This window comes from Rosa rugosa, chromosome 7, assembly GCF_958449725.1.
Source record: "Rosa rugosa chromosome 7, drRosRugo1.1, whole genome shotgun sequence".
In the NCBI taxonomy this organism is placed as follows: Eukaryota; Viridiplantae; Streptophyta; class Magnoliopsida; order Rosales; family Rosaceae; genus Rosa; species Rosa rugosa.
Window position 1 is genome coordinate 21,687,903 of NC_084826.1, and position 21,681 is coordinate 21,709,583.

The 21,681-nt window shown below is 40.1% G+C and overlaps 2 protein-coding genes and 1 long non-coding RNA gene across 3 annotated transcripts; 1 reads left to right on the top strand and 2 right to left on the bottom strand.

Moving 5' to 3' along the window:
- Positions 1–2,434: 2,434 nt before the first annotated feature.
- On the bottom strand, positions 2,435–4,460 carry LOC133723042 (uncharacterized). Its single transcript, XM_062149879.1, has 3 exons — positions 3,732–4,460; positions 2,643–3,482; positions 2,435–2,515 (listed from the first exon to the last, which is right to left on the bottom strand). The coding sequence occupies exons 1-3, from the start codon at positions 4,458–4,460 to the stop codon at positions 2,435–2,437; spliced, it is 1,650 nt and encodes a 549-aa protein (XP_062005863.1).
- A 9,845-nt stretch (positions 4,461–14,305) lies between these two features.
- Positions 14,306–18,189, bottom strand: LOC133723603 (putative disease resistance protein At4g19050). The gene is made up of 2 exons (XM_062150489.1): positions 15,281–18,189; positions 14,306–14,649 (listed from the first exon to the last, which is right to left on the bottom strand). Exon 1 carries the CDS (start codon positions 18,170–18,172, stop codon positions 15,293–15,295), a length of 2,880 nt encoding a protein of 959 aa, XP_062006473.1. The 5' UTR covers positions 18,173–18,189; the 3' UTR covers positions 14,306–14,649; positions 15,281–15,292.
- A 16-nt stretch (positions 18,190–18,205) lies between these two features.
- Positions 18,206–19,834, top strand: LOC133723604 (uncharacterized). The gene is made up of 2 exons (XR_009853146.1): positions 18,206–18,648; positions 19,347–19,834. It is a non-coding gene; the product is annotated as an uncharacterized LOC133723604 (long non-coding RNA).
- The last annotated feature ends 1,847 nt before the right edge of the window (positions 19,835–21,681 follow it).

A 21,681-nucleotide genomic window follows, 5' to 3' on the forward strand; every position in this document is an offset into this window, starting at 1 on the left:
CTCATGGGATTGGACACAACACTTGCAGATTGCAAACCAAATTTCTTTATCAAATTTTCAGCATATTTAGTTTGGGATAGAAACATACCATCTTTCAATTGCCGAACTTGAAGTCCAAGAAAGAAATTCAGTTCACCACACATGCTCATTTCAAACTCACTTTCCATCACACTAGTGAATTCCTTCACAAATGTTTCAGAAGTGGATCCAAAGACTATATCATCAACATACACTTGAGCAATCATCACATGGTTTTTATCTCTTCTTACAAACAAGGTTCTGTCTACAGCTCCCCTAATATACCCTTTACCCAACAAATAAGTAGATAAACGCTCATACCAAGCTCTGGGAGCTTGCTTCAACCCATACAAGGCTTTCTGAAGCCTGTACACATGATCAGGATTGCAGGGATCTTTGAATCCCTGGGGCTGTTCAACATAAACTTCCTCTTGTAGGATACCATTAAGAAAGGCACTTTTGACATCCATTTGGTATAACTTAAAACGTAGGTGACAGGCTATAGCTAGGAGAAGTCTTACTGACTCGAGTCTTGCAACCGGGGCAAAAGTCTCGTCAAAGTCTACCCCCTCTACTTGAGTGTATCCTTGTGCAACAAGTCTAGCCTTATTTCTAGTGATATTCCCAAGCTCATCAGTTTTATTTTTGAAAATCCATTTTGTTCCAATAACATTCACATCACTAGGCCGAGGAACAAGATACCAAACATCATTCCTAGTAAACTGATTCAGCTCATCTTGCATGGCATTTATCCAATCATCATCACCTAGTGCTTCTTTAACATTCTTTGGTTCAATTAAGGAAACAAATCCAAAATGAGTCATGACATCAATGTTTTCCTTATTTTCACTAATAAAACACAAAAGAGCAGCATCACTACTTACCTCACTTGTTGCCTGTCTTCTAGTCTTAATTCCATCATTCACATCTCCAATCACATCAGAGGTTGAATGATCCTTTTGCACTTGTTTGAACCCTCTTCTCATCACAGGTTGAGGATCGAAAATTGGATCATCCATCAAACCCTCTTCTTCTTCCTTGATTGTGACAACATCCTTGCTCCCAAAACTCTGTTCATCATCTGTACTAAAGTTCATTGAATTCACAATAGAATCATCAATTGTTACATTAATGGATTCCATAACTGACAATGTTCTTTTGTTATAAACTCTATAAGCCCTACTGTTTGGAGAATATCCAAGAAAAATACCTCTATCACTTCGTGCATCAAACTTAGCAAGGTACTCTCTATCACGATAAATAAAACACGGGCTTCCAAAGACTTTTAAGTGACTTACAGTGGGTTTCTTACCTTTCCACAATTCATATGAGGTTTTGTCAGTACCAGGTCTGAGAAACACCCGGTTTGCAGTGTAGCACGCTGTACCGATTGCTTCTGCCCAGAAGTTGGGAGTTAATCCAGCAGAGTGCAGCAATACTCTCCCCATATCAAGTAGAACCCTGTTCTTTCTCTCCACAACACCATTTTGTTGTGGGGTGATTGGAGCAGAAAATTCATGTGCAATACCATTTTCATCACAATAATTTGCAAAAGATGCATTTTTAAACTCAGTTCCATGGTCAGTTCTAAGTCTAACAATGCAAGAATTCGAGGATTGCTTCTCAGTAAGAATTCTATTACACAAACCCTTAAAGCTGATAAAAGTATCAGATTTATCTCTTAAAAAATTAACCCAAGTGAAGCGAGAGAAATCATCAACTAATACCAGTAAGTATTTCTTACCTCCCATGCTTTCAGTTTGAGAGGGACCAACAAGGTCCATGTGCATAAGCTCTAGTGGCTGGGAAGTCGTTGTAACATTAATTGCACTATGGGCTGCTCGGGATTGCTTACCCAGCTTGCATCCTGCACACACTTTATCTGGTTTCCCACTTAGGTTCGGTAGTCCTCTCACACACTCTTTGCTTGAAAGTTTTAGCATGTCCTGGAAATTCACATGCCCTAAACGACGATGCCAGAGCTCAAGAACATTATCAGAAGTTTTAGCTTTTAAACAAACCTGAGAAACAACAGACTCATTAGCATACACACAATAGCAATTATCTTTTGACCTTACACCGCCCATGATACTCTTACCATCACTGCCAAGTACAATACACCTTTGTTTATTAAAGTTAACATCCTCATAATCATCACTCAACTGACTTACACTGATGAGATTTGCTTGGAGACCTTCAACATACAAAACATTTTTCAGATTAGGGATACCTGGAGTATTAACAATCCCTTTTCCCATAACTTTTGCCTTCCTTCCGTCACCGAAAGTGACAGAGCCACTAGTGTACTCATCAGAGAAGGAAATAAACCAGCTCTTGTCTCCAGTCATATGCCTGGAGCATCCGCTATCAACATACCACGTGTCTGCTCTTCTAGCTGAAAGCGCTGTCAATGCTACTAAACATGTTGCTTCAACAACCTCAAAATCATTAGAAGCAGGATATATGGAAGAAAGCAAGCAGGTAGCATCAACAAATTCTGAACACAAGGAAGAATCATTCAAACAGGAAGAAAAGCAATTATATGACCCCTTTTTGACCCAAACTTGTTTCAGTTTCGGATCCAAGCTTTTTGGGATTGAAACAAGTTTAGCAATCCTGTTTACCTCTTTCAGATGTTCTTTCAACTTAATCTTCAATGATAGTTTCTGATTCTCTTTTTCTGAGTTCCAGAACCTCTGAGACTCTCTCCGTAGTAAATTACACCTGGGGCGAATGTGCCCAGGAGTCCCACAATGATGGCAAATAGGTGTAAAGTTCCTAGACCACGAAGAATGATCGACTTGATGCACAAAAGATTTTCTTTCAAAGCTAGGACGTCTAACCTGATTGTAAGGTCTGAACCCTAGACCACGTCTCTCCTTCTCAGGTTGTCTCATACTTGAACTTTTCACAAAGTTCAGAGGTTTAGAATTCTCACCACCACAATAGCCTAACCCCTTTTTGTCATTATCAGGTTTACCCATTCCAATCATCTTAGACACTTTGTCTGACCCGATTGAAAACTTCGAAAACTTTAGTTGAGCATCTTCCAACTCAAGCTTTAGAGATTCCTTTTCAGAAGCTAAAGAACTAGCAAGAGAGGTTTGGGATTTTAATTCTACCTGAAGAGTCTTTATCTGATCAACAAAATCAGATCTTTCACTTTCCCACTCTTTGATACATGACTCCAACTTATCCTCAGCTTTCTTTTTCTCTCTCTTAATCAAGACAATCTCTTCACTTTGCAAATGGTTTTTCTTGAGAATTGATCTGGACGCTGCATAAAGTTCTTTGTACTTACCATCCATCTCTTCATCCGAATGCTCCTCATCATCTGATTCACGAGAGGATTCGTTATGAAGAGTTGAGGTAAGTGCAAGATTCTCTTCTTCATTCTCAGAATGAGTATCTGACTCACTATCACTCCAGGTGGATTTCAAAGCTTTGCCCATGCGTGAGCTGTACTTTTTATTTCCACAGTCAACAGCTAGATGCCCAATCCCACCACACTCAAAACATTTAGGTTTTTCACTGAAGCTTTTCTTTTGGGAAAATTTGTTTGATTTGGGGTTTCTTTCAAAAAAATTTTCAGAAGGCAGGTTGCGTTTTGAACTAGAATCAAAAGAAGTTTTTGTGCCTTGACCACTAGAGTTCCTAGATTTAAAGAATTTTTTGAATTGTTTAGTCAAGTAGGCCAAGTCTTCTGTGCTAACCTCAGTCTCTTCTTCCTTTTTTACAGAATTAAAAGCAACACTTTTCACCTTCTTTTCAGGATTGATCCTCATCTCAAAAGTTTTGAGATTCCCCACAAGTTCATCTAAGGAATAGGTGTCAATGTCTTGGGCTTCTTCTATGGCTGTTTGCTTAGACTGAAAACTAGGTGGAAGAGACCTCAGAAATTTCTTAACAATACGATGTTCTTCAAACGGATCACCAAGGCTATGACACTGACTCGTCACATTGATAAGTCTAGCATGGAAATCATCTATTGACTCATCAGTCCCCATTGACATGTTTTCAAACTCTAAGACCAATCTCTGAAGCTTTTGAGCTCTAACCCTTTTATTTCCCTCATACGTAACTTGGAGAAGATCCCAAGCTTTCTTGGCAGTCTCACAGTGACTGATCCTAACTCTCTCCTTTTTTGACAAGGCGGTGAACAAACTATTCCTTGCCTTGAAATCATGGTTACAATCCCGAATTTCAGTTTCACTCCATTCAGCTCTTGGTTTAGGAATTGTTTTAGAAGCAGAGGATTCACTAGCTTTAGGATTTTCAGGTTTAGTTGGATGAACCCACCCATTCTCAACAACATTCCACATATTTTCATCTTGAGAGTGAAGAAAAGCTCTCATCATGATTTTCCATTGAGAATAGTCTTCCCCATCAAACCAGGGAGGACTGTTAATCGAGCCCGAGGCTCGATCGCGCTCACGTTCCATCCTTCCCACGGACCTTACTAAGAACCCTTAGTAACCCGCTTTGATACCAAATGAAAATACTAGGATGAAACAAATACGCCTAGAGGGGGGGGGGGTGAATAGGCCGTTCTCACATAAATCACACTTTCTTTTAATTCAAAAATTAACAGACCAAACTAAGGATTGTAACACAGATATGGATCCCAACTCAGCAGTAAGATAACAAGGCAAACAAAGATAATCACAAACACATAGCAACCACGAGACCAGAATTGTTTGCGCAGTAAAAACCTCAAACTTGAGGAAACAACTGCGGGGCCTTTAAGGTTAAAGACCCTAATGAAAACAAATCACTAGAAGAAAGAATACAAGTTCTTTACAAACAACCCAAAGCTCTGACCTCGGCTTATTTACTAGACACACTAGTAGATCGTCTGATCATATCCTTGTAAATCTTCTCCACCTTTGAACTGTCTTCACTTGTTGATAGGTGCTGACCTCGACCTTCAACCTTGCATGCACATCAACGACTCCAACTGACCTCGAGAGTACTTTGATGTGCAGGGTGTAAAGAATGATGAATGATGAAAGTGTTTTGACTAGATGATCTACTTAAACATGGAACAAGTAGTTCATCGATTCAAATAAAAAGCACACGGTTTCTCACAAACAAATGAAAAGCATTTGACTCTGTAGCTTCACAAACTCTTCTACGCTCAGAACCGTCACCCATGAATACTTTTTCTTCTCGTATATATATCTCAGATTCACCCTAAAACTTTGGACCATAAAGACTCCAAAACCTAATTGACTCCTAATAAGGAAGGAACAACACATAAAAAGATATTCAACGAGTAACTATGATTCTATCCCTAATAAAAACAATAAGACTTTACAGACCAAATCATGTAGAGAAATATCCTTTTAAGACACAACTAAGTAATGCGTACAAAACGTGAAAAAGAAGAAACAATATCCGATGACTTGACCTGACAGGGATTGCAGAACAGATTGCAATCCCAGTATGCATGTAAGTTGACCTTTATGAAATGCAAATGCAAATGCTCTCACCTGAAGTACTTCCAAGAGTCAGCTGAAGCATTGCATGACCATATATCACTTCCAGCAGATTACACTTGATAACTCTAGCAGAACTATGACTCATGGTTTTGTACTAGGAATGCCAAAACCTTGTACTTACACTCACTGAAACCAACTGATCGAACAATGGCACCAAGAATAGGTGACAATTCAAGAAATAAACTGAATTACAAACATGAACCTGAAATTACAAGAACTTAATCATAACTATCAAGACTTATTGGACATAAGAAAAGAATTCTTGAAGAATTTGTCAAATTATCCTCCTTTGAGTGAATAGATCACAGCTCTCGATCTGTAGCAAACTTCAAACTGAACCTCTCAAAATGCACTTTTGCAATGGTTTCAACTTTAAAGCCTGCAAACTAATTTCTGTCCGTCTAAAGAATTGCAGCTAGCACGAGCGTATAGTTCCTAGGATAGCAGTATCATTCATTATGCAGATCGACCTTCATATTTGAAAATAGATATCGATCAGTGATAAAACAAGAATCACCAAAGCAAAAATGAAAGTCAGAGAAAAACAGTACTAGTTACCCAATTGGAAAAACAAATTGTACGCAAGCTAATTGCGCGATAATTCATATCTTCTGATGCACAAGAGCAACATTAAAATCTAATTTTCAAAAGCTCATACTCTAAATTAAGTTAAAACCCTGAAGAGCAACAACATTGCTATTCCATGCATATAACTATTAGTAATGCATTGAATAGTTTACTCCCTATAGCTTTAGTGATGATCATCTAAATTCAGGATACAAATATATACCAACCAATACCAGTAATCTCTCGATAGTACGACCAATCATGAATAAGGCAGATGTATATATCTAACGAACATGAACAAATAGCAGCATTTTGAGGTTTCATAGAAAATCACTTGCAACCAACTCAAGACAATACACGACAGTCTTCAATCAGATTAAAACTACATCAACTCTAGCCATTTTGCTAGATTCTAATAAGCTGCAATTGAGTTAAGAATATACATTTGGATACTTACCAAGAGTGAGGATTACTTGGAGACCTGGTAAGAATATGCATCTGGAGACTTACCAAGGAGCTTCGGCAACTTGGGGGATTCTAAAACATCAAAAGTCAGTTGAGCTGGCAATTTCACTCCAATGCTCCGCAACTCCAGCAGTACCAGTAGGTACAATTTCCTCAACTTTTGCATGTAATCACATTCGAACAAAGTTTGCAACTTATAACAAAACTGAACATGCAGAAATTCCAGGTTTTCTGGCAGCTACAAGGAAGGAAGCACATTTATGATGCCTAGAAAACAATCTAGTTTAAGGTTCTGAAAAGCCTCAGAGTGAACACTCCCATTGTAAAGACTGCTCTAAACTTCTCCCCAGTGTGACACACGCCTCTTCTTTAGGAAGAATGTTTTGAACTTTACTGCATCTCTCTAACCAGCAACAGACTTTCGTTAACCTTCAGAACCTAAATCAGATAGGCAAGGTATACGTCATTGTCAACCAAAGAGATGCAATTGGGCACACTTGAGGAGGCTATATGATCCCTGGATTTCAAAAGTGTTGAGAATATATACATCCCACATGGGAAAAATGGGACCTTGCCTATGGGTTTATAAGGGTTTGGACCTCTCCATCCATAGCCAATTGGTTTTGGATGTGAACCCCAGATTACTTTATCATTGTATCAGAGCGGGTTATCCATGTGTGCATGTCTAACGGCCACACGGGCTCCACGTCACCCAAAGTTGTCCACGTGTATGGCTTGAAAATTCGCCACACGTGCGGGGGCGTGTTGAGAATATATACATCCCACATGGAAAAAATGAGACCTTGCCTATGGGTTTATAAGGGTTTGGACCTCTTGGTTTTGGATGTGAACCCCAGATTACTTTATCAAAAAGACCTGTCATGCTCTTTAGGATAAAAAATGTCTAAATTTAAACTATTACAATAAGATCGATGAATGTTGTAGAGAAACTGAATTTGAGAGGAAATTGTTGTGTATTCTCATTGATAATAGAGTCCTCTTTATATAGAGGATTACAATGCATAGAATCTCAATCGTACAAGGAAAGTAATCGTACATTGAATAAGAATCTAGATCCTTCTAATTTAACCTTATTACCACTAGGTCAAGTAACCTAGAGTTTGGGCCAAACACATAAAAGAGAGATTTCCTTAAACACTCCCCCTTGTGTTGCCCAAACGCGGTGCTTCTCTCGTTGCCTCGTTAAAAACCTTGCTGAGTAACAAAAACCCAGTGTGACAAAAATAACCTCGGTCGAAGGGGAAAAAGAGCACAACACACCCTTCACGTTTCGAGACCATACATGTAGACATCTCCCCCTGATGTCTGCATCTCCCCCTGATGACTACGGTCATGGGAGTTCGGATAACTTCCGTAAACGATGCTACCAACATGTTTCTCGAAAGTGAAATTTAGGCAATGACTTAGTGAGCAAGTCTGCCACACTGTCCTCAGATCGAACCTAGTTCATTTTGATCTTGAGGAGAGTCTGTTGTTGCTGATTAAGCTTGGTGTTGTCGCTTTGATGTAGCCTTGCTTCATTTGTTCAAAACAAGCTGCATTACCCTAAATGCTCGTAGGCTCATCTATGGTAGACTTCAAACCACAATTGTTCGAACATGCGTAATTATGGATCCAATCCATATACATTCACGAATCTCTTCGTGAAGAGCAATAGTCTCTGCATGGTCCGAAGATATAGCGACTAGGGTCTATTCTGTAGACCTCCAAGATATCGCAGTCTTTACCTATGGTGAACACTTAACCAGTTTGGGAATGACCTTTGTGTGGGTCAGAGAGATACCCAGCATCAACAAAACCTTCCAAAACGCTAACTTCATTTTGGGATGGGGAGAGGGGACGCAGGCCAGTGTTGGCGGCGTTCCTGGTGTGTGATGGGTCCGAATCCATCATCTCTCTGTAGGGATAGAACAAGCCCATATCAATCGTACATCTCAAGTACTGAAAGATATCTTTTACACCAATCCTAATGGCGTCGCGTTGGCGCAAAGCTATATCTTAGTTAACAAGCTTACTGCAAATGAGATGTCCGGTCTTGTGCATTTAACTAAGTACAATAATGCGCCTATTGTACTAAGTAAGGCACTTCTGCCTCTAGCACATCCTCGTCATCATCCTTTCGACGAAGAGGATCCTTTTCAAGATCAAGACTACAGACGATCATGAGAGTGCTTGAAGGCTTGACCTTGTCAAAATTCCTAAGCATCTATTGACAAGATGCTCAAGTTCCAAACCGAGACATAATCGTGTTCTCCCAAAATCCTTCATCTCAAACTCGGATTTCAAATGTTCAGCGGTTTCCCTTAACTCTTTAAGGGCTTCTAATGAAGATCATGTCCAACATGAACCGCGATAGAATCCTAAACTTGTTATGGAAGCGTGTGGGCATATCCCTTCCCAATTAAGTTGTCACTTTAGTGAGCGTTTCAACCTCTTTGTAAACGCGCTCCGTGGTCTAGAGCCACTTGACTTGGGTAAATGAAGTTCACCATGAACCTTCATGTATATTCCGTATCTAGATCCCCATAGAGATACGTAGTGACCACATTTGTAAGCTGCATGTTCAGTTATTCGGAAACTACCAAACTGACAAGGTAGTGGAGTGCAATGACATCCATTACGAGAGAATATGTCTCATCGTAGTCGATTCCAGGGCGTTTTGTGAGAAGCCTTGCGCCATAAGGCGAGATTACCATCTCTTTTTCTCATCACGCTTTCTAACGAAGACCCATTAGTCAATAGGTTTTATGTCAGGAGGTGTTGGCATCACTAGCTCAGAAAACCTTCCTCTTCGTTAGATAATCCATCTTAACCTGGATCGCATCTTTCCATTTAGGCCAAATCTCTCTACGTTGGCATTCATTAATCAACGGAGCGTGGTTTGATATCATCGGACTCAACAAACTCATGCGCAACAAAATGTGTGACTACATCATCAATTATGATGGAGTTTTTATCCCACGTCTCATGTACACTAGTGTAAGTTTCATAGAGCTCTATATTCTCAGGAATAGGTTCTGACGTTGAGGCGTCCCCCAACAATAACCATAACCCGGAAGATACTCATGAGACGGATTTTGAGTGTCGATGATCAAAGGATTGGAATGTGCCAAAGTATCATTCGAACCCACGGGCCTCCCATGCATCCTAGCTGGGGCCATGGCCTGTAACGCCAGAGTGCCACTCTTTATGGCTTTGGCGCCATGCCTACCTCTGTGTAGGGTGGCGCTACGTCCTCTCGTAGGGACGTCCATCCTTGCAGGCATGTTTGCAGCATATTTGTGTGATCTCGTCACTTTAACAGGGATCGAGATGAGACATAGTGGGGACAGACTACGACAATTCCTATCATTCCTGTTGAACATTCGTGTTCGTATCTCCCCCTAACGACGGGAAGACTGTCTCATCAAAGTGACATCCGCAAATCTAGCGGTAAGGAGATCGCCTAGCAAGGGCATTAAGTGGCGGACGATAGTTGGAGTCTCAACTCCAACGTAGTTGCCCATTCGTCTATGAGGACCTATCATAGTGAGCTGTGGCAGCGCAATTGGCACATAAATGGCTCACTCAAATGTGCGTAAGTACAAAATACTTGTACCCAGTCACAAGCTGTAACGCAGAGAGACATTAAGTGGCGGTAGGTCGTAGACGAATTAGAATGGCTGCATGCGATATTGCATCACCCCAGGCGGATATTGGTGCGCATTACCAATGTCCGGACTACCATCGTAGTCTTTTCCGCGAGACCATGAGGGTGTGTTCATGGGAATATAATGTCCAACATTAGTCCCAATGCAATAACCATCCAAAGTCTTCGATGTAAACTCTCTAGCATCGTCAAGTCCAATTGACGGAATATGATGATCCGGGGAGTGAGCCCGTTGTTGTATGATATGTGCTAGGAGTGTAGCATAAGCAGCATTACAGGTGGACAATGGCACAACACGGGACCAGCGTGTTGGCATATCAACCAACATCATGAGATATTTAAACGTCCGCAAGTTGGTGGAATCAGTCCACAGAATCCCTACGGATTCTATGTAAGAACATAATGAGTATTTTCATATCCTTTGCATAGGACGATCTCAGTCCTAATTTTCCTAAGGAAGTGGCTTTGTAAAATGAGCGAGAGGCCTTAGAAGCAACCAAGGAGAGTTTTGGTTGGGCCTGAGCGTTTGAAACGCATATTGAAGCAAAGTTTGTGACTACATCACCCATCATGGTGTCATGACCATGGGAAGTGGCATCCATGGCGTTATAACCATGGGGATTGACATCCATGGCGTCATGGCCATGGGTAGCGCCATATATGGCGTTGTCACAAGGGACTTGGGCGGCCATATGGCTCCCCAAGACAGCTGCAGCGCCAGATGCTGCAATTGTTGCGGTCTTGCTAAGTCCAGGAACCAATTTTTGATTCTTGCTTCATTTCGCTCGAGGGTGTCCATGTGAAGTCTTTAGTAGACGGATCATCATATCATGACCAGGGTGACTTTATCCTGTCGAGACAAAGCCAATATGTGTCTAAATCTAAGAGATCTTCTCTCATAACTTTATTGGATTTAATAGCTCGAATAGTGACATAGAGTCCACTAGAGAGACACATAAAATTCTCTAAGATGCACATTCGTTCGCAATCATTAGAGGCATTGCAAAGGAACTCATTTCTGTTCTCTACATGCATTTTCGCATGGAATCCGTTGGCTATCCATAGGTGCGAGTTGCCCTAGGAGCGTAGAGAGTTTCTGTGACATTAATCAAGGTGCCATTTGGCAAAGAGAACTTGGGCTATTCCATGTCCTTGAATTAATACTGATGGCCCAGCCATCGTAGTCACAAAGTAACATGCTCATGAATCAAAATGGAGTCATAATGAAAAGAACTCAAAATTTTATTCATAAGCCAACGGAGTACATCATTGTCTCTTAACCATTAGGAGAATCTAATCCAATTGCTTAGCTAATGCAAAACAATGGTAGTCGTCTAACTTCTTTCGGTAATTCCAACGCAAATGTGACCAGGTGAGTAGGGAGATGTCGGTGGAGCAAAGCTCGCTTAATTACCACTTATCTCAAAACCTTCCTAGACATCACATTTACATTGAGTACGCCTACTTTGAAGAAAGACTAAACCATAGGCATCTACTACAAAAATAATATGGCAATTGCCTACATCTCTTGAAAAATAAAGACTTAAACAGAATTGGCGATCTATTGATCCCAGCCAGATTCGTAGTCTTCAACCCTTCACTCTGGATCATCTTCTTGATCTTCTTGTTCTACATAGTGAGCTTCTCTTGCTTCACAAATATGCTTTGTAGGCGGTGACAAGTTATTCCCAAGCTCTACAAATGTGTGCCCAATGATCAGACACTCCACATTGAGAACATACATCTCTTTGCTCAAACTCCATTGATTGAGGCGCTTTGAAAGCGTCATTAAGATGGCTCTTAGTGTTGGTGGAGCCACCAACATGGCCAGAGGCGTTGCCTCCCTCTCTCTTTCCACGTTGACCTCTTCGGTTCCGTGTTCGCCTATTTTGGCGATTACCTTCCCAAGTAGAGCGATTATATGGACCAGAAAGTCCAGAAGTATCCCTAATGTTAGGGTTTTGCTCTTGGCGCCTTCTCTTAGGGGCAGGACTATAACTGGATTCCGGAATATGCTCTATTTCCACGGATCTCGAATTATAGTTCTTCACAAGGATGTTGTCATACTTTTCAGTGACATTCATAGCTCCAATGAGCTCATGAAACCTTGTGATCCGTCCTGCAGTAACATCAATTCGATAGTTCTTAGCAACCATCAATGCAGAAACGGGGAAGGTAGAGAGAGTCTTCTCAATCAACATCGCATTTGTGATCTCTTTACCACAGAATTCCATTAAGGATTTAATGCGAAGTGCTTCCGAGTTGTAGTCAAGAACTGACTTGAAATCATAGGAGCGGAGGCTATGCCATCTCACTTCTAGGTCAGGAAGCAAGGAAGGAGTCACGGACGTTGCCAAATCTTTCTTCGAGTGAGACCCACAGCCTTCTGGGGTCTTCTTCATTCATACACTCGTATTGGAGCGAATCATCCATATGACGAGTCATTAGGATGATGGCTTTCGCCTTATTTGCCTCTAAGGCTGCTCTATTTGCTTCCAAAGCTTGAGCTTGCTCAACAGTTAGCACGTCCTGGCTAGGCTCGAGAATCGTATCCAGGATTCCATCGGCCTTGAGATGCTGGCGGATATCACGAACCCACCTGTGATATTCAGAGCCAGTTGTTCCCAATGGAGCAAAGTCCAATTTGTTCAGGTTACTCATCCTGAAAGAGAACAAGAAATTAGGGTTAGTTTTGGAGCGTGAAAGGCTACCACGAAAACATATAAAATTTCTGAGCGTAGTCGCTTCCAAGAAATTAGGAATTTCCGAGCGTAGTCGCTTCCAAGAAATTAGGAATTTCCGGGCGTAGTCACTTCCAAGAAATTCGATTCCAAGAGGGATTGGATTAGATTGAAACAATGATGTGTGTGGTCGATCGTTTTCTTCTCAACAAACTCTTAAGTTTGGAGGACTCTACAAGCTCCAAGCTTGGAGTGAGCACGAACCCCCACAGTTCGGCTTTTGGTCTCCCCTATGAAGAAGAAAGGGGGGTAGAAGAAGGGAGGTTGAAAGTCCCTGAGAAAAGAAGAAAAATTGAATTTAAAAACTCTAAAAAATGGGAACGTTTAGTAAAAAATACCTCGAAATAAGTCGCAGGGAAATTTGGCCGGAAAAAGTGGTCGGAAAAGTTGACGGAAAAGTTGCCGGAAAGTGGCCGGAAGTCGGCCGGAAAAAGGTTGACCGGCAATGCTGACGTGGCAGGCTTATGCAGTTGCTGACGTGGCGATGGGGTCCGGTTGATGACGTGGCAGTGGGTCCAGATGCTGACGTGGTGGCTGCTGACTTGGCAGGCTGATGTAAGTGGGCTGGGCTTTGACCCTTGGGCTGGGCTTTGACTTCTTCCTTTTGGGCTGGGCTGCTTCTTTCTTCTTCTTTTCTTTTTCTTTTCTTTTCTGCCGGTTTTTCTGCCGGACGATCAGGCGGCCGGTTCAGCAAGTTTTAGGCTGGATTTCTGGGTCAGAGGTGCTACTGCTGGAAAAATTTGGTAGCAATCGGAAGTCCGGAAGGTGGTGAACCGGGTAAATATTTGATGAGGGTTGTTTGGAGCTTCCGGTGGCCGGTTCGGTGGGTTTCCGGCCGGTTCGTGGGGTAGGGCCGCCGGTTCTGGACTCCTGGGATCGAGTTCTTCAATGTGTGAGGTGGAGGCAGAAAAGGCTTCAAGGTTTTGTATTCGGATTCAAGGTTTTTAGCTTCTTGAATCAGGGTTTGGCTATTTGTTTCAGGGTTAGGGCTTCGTGCTGATAACGTGTTGTAGAGAAACTGAATTTGAGAGGAAATTGTTGTGTATTCTCATTGATAATAGGGGTCTCTTTATATAGAGGATTACAATGCATAGAATCTCAATCGTACAAGGAAAGTAATCGCACATTGAATAGGAATCTAGATCCTTCTACTTTAACCCTATTACCACTAGGTCAAGTAACCTAGAGTTTGGGCCAAACACATAAAAGAGAGATTTCCTTAAACAATGAAGAAATTTGTTTCTATTTCTCAATAAAAACTTCTGGAAAGAAAAAAAAAATCTCACTTATGAATATGAACTCACCAATATTTTTACAGAAAAAGATTAAAAAAAAAAAAACAGAATGCATACACCAATATTATAGTAGCAAGCCCTTGGAACAAACAGGCGACAATTTAAGAATCAAATTAAATTACAAACATGAACATGAATTTACAATAACTTAATTATAACTCTCAACCCTTAATGGCCATAAAAAAGACTTCTAGATGAACTTGTCAAATCATCCACTGTTGATCACAGTTCTGAGCTTGATCTCTATGGAAAACTTCAAAGTGAACATCCCAAAAGCACTAGAATACTCACTCAGATTTTGCAATGGTTTAAAGCTTGCAAACTATTTTATGTCAGAATTGCGTTACAAAGCATAAGTTCCAAAGATAACAGTTCTGCATTCATTCTTGACCCTGGATATTGGAAACATATATTAGTTAGAACAAAATAATCAACAAGGGAAACAAAGAAAAAACAATTGAAAGTCAGAGACAAATTAAGACCGGTGGCAGACATGAGAAATATGCAAACAAATCGAGTTATATATAATTGAAATCTTCAGCTTTTCTGTAAACTATATGCTGCCATATTAAGAGATGCACAAGAGCAACAATAACATCTAATTTTCTAATCCTGTAGAGCAATAACAACACTGCTATGGCACGCATATACTGTTAATATGTCAAGCATTCAATAGTTTTCTCCTTATTGGTAGAGTGATGATCATCTAAATCAATAAATCAGGGGCCACACAAAAATACAAACCAATACCAGTAATCTCTGGATAGGATGACCAATGATCAATCATCAATCAGGAAGATGTATATCTAAAGAAAGCAATAGCAACATTTTGTGGTTGCGTAGAAAAATGACTTTCAAACAACTGAAAACAATACATGACAATCTTTAATGAAATTAAAACTACATCAATTCTAGCCATATTGCTATGTTCTAATGAGCTGCAAACTTAGGTAAGAATATGTCACAGAAGCAACAATTAAATCAAAATCATCACAAAATTATAAACTGCATCAGGAAACTTACCAAGATTGAGGATTACTTGGAGATCTGGTCAGTCACATCCAACTGCAGCTTCAGCAACTTGGGGCATTCGATGACCACAAAAGTCAGTTCAGCTGGCAATTTTATCCCAATCCTCCACAACTCCGGTAGTTCCAGTAGATACAATTTCCTCAACCTTTGCATTGCACAACTAGATTGTGAATCACATTCAAACAAAGTTTGCAACTTATCACAAAACTGAACATGTAGATTTTCCAGGTTTTCTGGCAGCTGGGAGGATGGAAAGACATTTATGATGCCTGGACAACAATCCAGATACAATTGTTTAAGGTTCTGAAAGACCACAGCTGATTGCACACTCCCGTTGTATAGACTGCTCAAAATTGGAAGGTTTGAAATCCATAGAGTCTCTAAACTTCTGCCCAGTGTGACACCTGCCTCTTCATTAGAAAGAATGTTATGTACTTTACTACACCTCTCTAACCAACAGCCTTTCATTGTCCTCACATTATCAGAACCTAAATCAGATAGGCTATGTATAAGGTCATTGTCAACCAAAGATAAGGATTCGGCACACTTGAGGACACTTTCAAAACCCTTAGGGAGACTATATGATCCATAGATTTCCAAAGACCTGTCGTGCTCTTTAGGATAAAAATGTCTAGTGTGGAAGTACACATCTCTGAAGATAAATTCATCTTTGCAGTACTTGATACCTCCATCTTCACCTTCCTTCTTCTTTACATGGAAATGAAATTTTTTGAACTTTTCTTCCCGGAACTTTGGATGTTTGTCCAAAATGTGAAAAATTTCAAAGCCACTTACAGATAGGGAAGGCTTGTCACTGCCTACGTAAATATCAGCACATTCAAAGATGCCACATTCATCCCAGTTGACCTCTTGTGGCAAACGCTTTATCTTTCCCAAGTCAAGATCAGACATTCCCCTCAAGTCTGGCAGATAAAGCTGCTTTAAATGAGTAAGCTCTGATATCTCATAAGGAAATTGCTTCATTCTGGTTCCTGACAGATCAAGAACCTCCAGCCTACTAAGCGACTCTAGAAACTGCAACTCTTTTATCTGTGAACAATCTTTTAGCAAGAGCTGGTGGAGTTTGCTAAAAGTGTATAGGGGAGGCAGACTCGGAACTGCTGTTCCAGAAAGATCAAGAATCTCAAGAAGTGTTAGTTTTTCAAGATGTAGCACTTCATTTAAGGATGAACAACCCTTTACTGAGAACTGTCTGAGTTTGATGAATTTGGATATGGATGGTACCGTTGTCAGTGGGATTTCAGATAAGTCAACAATTTGAAGGTGGACTATATGCTCCAGGAATTCAGATGTAAAGTCAACTAAAGAACTGGCACCACACAGATTCAGTTCCTCAAGTTTTGACAAATGCTCAAGAGGTGGAAGCTTTTTTAAGTTTTTGCAATTTCTGAGGATGAGGTGACAGAGGTTGCTGGGTTTGCAAATGGATGGAAGGAACTCAATCATAGTGTCTGAGAGGTTGAGTATCCGAATATGGAACATCTTTTGAAAGGATTCCTCTTGTATTTGTTTCAAAACCCTGCAGCCTGAAATATCAAGAATCTCCAGTTTTTCAAGGGAGTTCAGGTTTGGCAAATCAACCAATGCCACACAACCAGAAAGATTAAGCTCTTGGAGCCTTTTAAGTCCTTCCATCTCTGGAAGCTTTTCTAAACATGAACAATCCATTAGCAAAAGTCGACAGAGGTTAGCTAGGTTGGACAGGGAAGGTAGTTCTTTTATCTTAACTGTTGAAAAGTTGAGAACTCGAAGAAACCTCATTTGCTGGAAGAATTTGTCTTCAATTTCAACCATGGTGCTAGAACCAGAAAGGTCAAGTGATTCAAGATATTTGATTTCTTTTGTGAGTGGAAGTTTTACAAGCTCACGACACTCCCGTAAGGAGAGATCAGAAAGGTGGCTGAAACTGGAAGGTTGCCTTTTAATATGAGTTCCAGATAAATCAAGGGCCTTAAGGCTATCCAAAGGTTCGAACTGTATTTCTTTTAAGCCTGTAGCACCAGAAAGATCAAGAATTTGAAGCTGAGGTATTGTGTTCAAGGTTGGAAGTCTGTTTAAACTTGCACAGCCACCTAATAGGAGCTGATTAAGCTCATCATTACCATGAAGAAAAGGTAAGCGAGTAATTTGGGAATTAGAAAGATTAAGTGTATGAAGCTTCTGAAGAGCTGCAAAGGTTTTGTCTCGGAATCTACTGAAAGAGGTAGCACCAGAAAGATCAAGCACCTTGAGCTTTCCCAAGGATTTTAAGCTTGGAAGTGTTTTCAATTGAGAACATCCTCTAAGAATGAGCCACCGTAGTTCACTTCTGTTGAAAAGAGAACTAGGTAGTGATTTGACATTGGCTTCAGAAAGGTTAAGGCTTCGAAGGTTACTCATCGTTTCAAAAAAGTTATCAGGGATCATCTTCAACGAAGTAGCACCAGATATTTCAAGAACACTTAAGCTTTGAAATTCTTGGATAGGATCAATCTTCTCCAAGCGATCACAGAATCTGAGCACAAGAATGGAAAGTTTCTTTATGTCAACTGAGGATACTGGCAGAGATGTGAACCTAGGCTTGATTAACATGAGAACTTGGAGAGTCTCCATGCGTTGAAAGCATGTTACAGGTACTTCCCTATCGATGCAATGGCCATCCATCAGAAGTGTGGAAACTTTCTCCCAGGTCTTATGACTGGATGGTGATTTTATCATACGATCCGTATGTGCAAGCATTCCAAGACCTTTCCAATTTTCATCTTCAAACACATTAGCCAATCCAAGCCTTGCAGTCGCATTCAATTCACGTCGGTAATGACCAGTTATACTCAAAATTATTCCTCCCATGACAACCATGTTATCCTCTTGTTTTCTCAGCATGCCCCAATCTATAAGGTCCATCATGTTGTAAATCATTATGGCTATATCATGTAAATAGATATAGGGTAAATCATTATGTTGTTATAGGCTTACCCTTTCCATGTTTTATGGATGACTTTAGGAATCCTTGTTTTATGGAGGACTTTAGGGGTCCTTGTTTTATGGAGGACTTTAGGCTACATGTTCCCTATCTTCCACTATATGTAGTCCATTTCTCATCCATGTTATGAGGAGAAAAACAGAAAATACTACACTTATTATCTGCATCTAAACTCTCTCTCTCTCAAGTTCTTAGAAGCAAAGCTCTCTCCATTTTCTGAAACACTTTCTATGTTAGTTTTACAACACGTTATCAGCACGACTAGCTCTAGGATTCGGATTGCCGATCGACAAGAGAAGAGGTGAATAACTCTTGGGTTGCAGAAAAGAAGAGGTTCATCATTCAATCAACATCAATCTACCAGCTCTACAACCAAGTATGTTTTTCCAAGCAAAAACAGATTTTACTGTTTCAGTTTACCTTCTGTCCTCTGTGTTCCCGTATTTATTTAAAATAGTAATTCAACTCCAAAATTCACCAAATTTTGTATGCTAGAGCCTCTGTGTGTTTACTGCATCTCTATAATTTTTCATATTTTTCTGGGTTGTTTTGGTTGGGATTTTGGTTTGTTTTTCGACTGCTATTCAGTAGAAGCTGCAATCACGATTTATGACTTTTATTGAAGCATCTAGTTTAACTTAATCATCTATGAGAGACACTTATTTCTCTTGCACTATAATTGGCATAATGGAATGAGTAAAAGGAAAATCAATAGCTTTTTAATTTAGCTATTAATTCATGTATATTGTGACAAATATCTATAAATACTTGTTTGGACTTTGTGATAATGATACATCTTTCCTTCATTATTTATTATGATAATGTTTTGTGGTGTTACCTGCTCATATTAAATTTAAATATTTTACCCGCTTAAATTCTTTGCATTAGAATATATATGTGCGGAATGCAGGTACTTAACGAACCGGAAGTTCACACACATAAACATTGAACCAAAATTTCATACATAAATATTGAACCAGAAGTTCACATATAGTATCGAACCTGTAGTTTTGACAACACTGAAATATTATGAATCTTTCCAAGTAAGCTCACCCAATTCGATGTGATGTCTAGGCAAGATACAATGAGGCTGTGTACTTAAGAGAGCCTCGCTCCACCCAAACCTCATACTCTTACCTGGTCGTATTTAATTGGAGTTACCAAAAGGGTTGAGTAATAACTTTTCATTCCTTGGCAGACCAGCTTGAGCCCAGCAGGCCCACTCTCCCTCTGCGGGACCTAGCAGCCCAGCAGGCCTCACACACCATTTAAATTACGCATGAAAGGCCGGGTCACAAGCCCGCAGACTAAGCCCGATAGGCTTCACTATCAAGCCCATTCCTTTGGTCCAGCAGAATCAAATAAAAGGAAAAATGATTTGATTCTACTGAGATTTGAACCCAGACAATGTACATGTCATTATGGCTATTGCAAATAAATTCACCATATTTCATATGTGTAATTAATTGCCAGAAGCATTTATTCACATAATTGTGTGACAATTAATATGTTATATTACTAGCATGCAATTAATATCTCAATTGATTTGTGATTTCCATTTATTCAATTTGTGAGATATTATTTCAATTTGCTCTATTCAATATTATTGTGTTACTTGTCTAAATTTTCGCACTAGAATATATGTGTAGAAAATGCAGGTACCTAATGAACTAGAAGTTCTAAATGAACCAGTAGTTCATACACATATCGAACTTGTAGTTTCGATAATGCCATTTAAGAAACTTGAAGTTTCCTTCATAAATTCACCACACATGATAAAACCAGTAGATTTTACATGTTTAATCCGATTTTTCATACCATGTTATAGAACCTGAAGTTCCTATTAGTTGCTTATGGACGATATTACCCAAAGCACTAAGATTATTTGTTCCTTTCCTGTAAGAAATACCAAATCTCAACAAACTTGACTTTGTTTCTTTGGAGGTTTCCGGAAGAAACTATCTAAAGTGGTTCAAGATGTGATAATTCATCTAACTGCAAAGAAGATGAGATCAACAATCAATGCTAACAATGTCGTCATTGAGGCTTTTAATATGAGTGCCATAATTTTCAAAGGAAACATATGGAGAAAACACTCCAAGTTGAGTATCCGATGAAGAGGATACACAGATTCTTTGGGTCGCTCTAGAAGAGCACTTTCACCATCAAATGACCATTTTCTTGCTTGAAGCAAGACATGATTGGCAGAACGAAATTAGCCCATATGACCGTCTGCCACTTGGCCAAAGCCCAAGAGGCCATGTAATCAGGCTCCACGTGGCCAAGGCCCACGTGGTAGGAACCATGATGCCATAACTCAGCAAGCCCGAGTTGAAAGGAACACTGGTCCGGCCCGCTGCCACCAGAATCGATCAGCATGATCTTTGTTATCAATGTGGAGGAATTGACTGCTGGTCCCGCACCTGTTGTGCGATAGCCTAAGCAGTAGATGAGTATTACGCCAGTCGCAGAACTCGAAATACCAACTTTATTAAAGGGTCATTTTCTATCGATTCCACACTAGAGATCATGGATTTTCAGGCAGTTACTGAACATACCGAGGATTAGAACTCGAAGACATGGGTATAATTGGCCCCTTGTGCCATATCTATTTCATCTTAATGAATGAAACATCTTCGGATTTTGGTGATTTATGTTTTCAATTATTTTGGATTATAGAAATGTGGTTATGTTCGAATATATTTAATTCAATAAACTTATTCATACATGTGATCCATTGAATTAAATAAATGAATAGGCATATTCTGTGGGGAAGTTTGTTGTCCGGTTAAAAGTGCTATTACGCACACCATACTCCGAGATCGGAGATATGTTTCAAACTTATTGCCCATGCATACCTCTGTGACAACCATATCAGGCCAATCCAACCTGATAGAAGGCTATGGCAAAGCCCACTTTATGTTGTCCAATGGTACTGAATTTACCATTAATGAGGCCTTATATTCTCCACGTTCCAGAAGAACGTTATTGAGTATTAAGGATATTCGAACCAACATTTATCACGTTGAAACCCCTAAGAAAAATGAGTGTAATATCTTTGCATAACCTCTGAATGTGCGGCCAGAAGCGTATATTGGAGAAATTGAAATTTGTTAGCCAGAAGCTAACCAATTCGAGCAACTACTTGCTATGGCATGACCATTTGGGACACCCAGGTCAAAGTATGATGCACCGTATCCTCAACTTATCACACGGGCATCCCCTTCTGAATAAGGGTCCTGTGTTTAGTAACACATTACGCCAAACTTGCTCGTTAGGAATGTTAAACTCTAGACCATCATGTGCAAAGACTAGTATATACACACACCATTTTTCTGCACAGAATGCAAGGAAAATTTGTGGACCTTTCCAACCACCATGCGGACAATTTAAATATTTCATGGTTGTG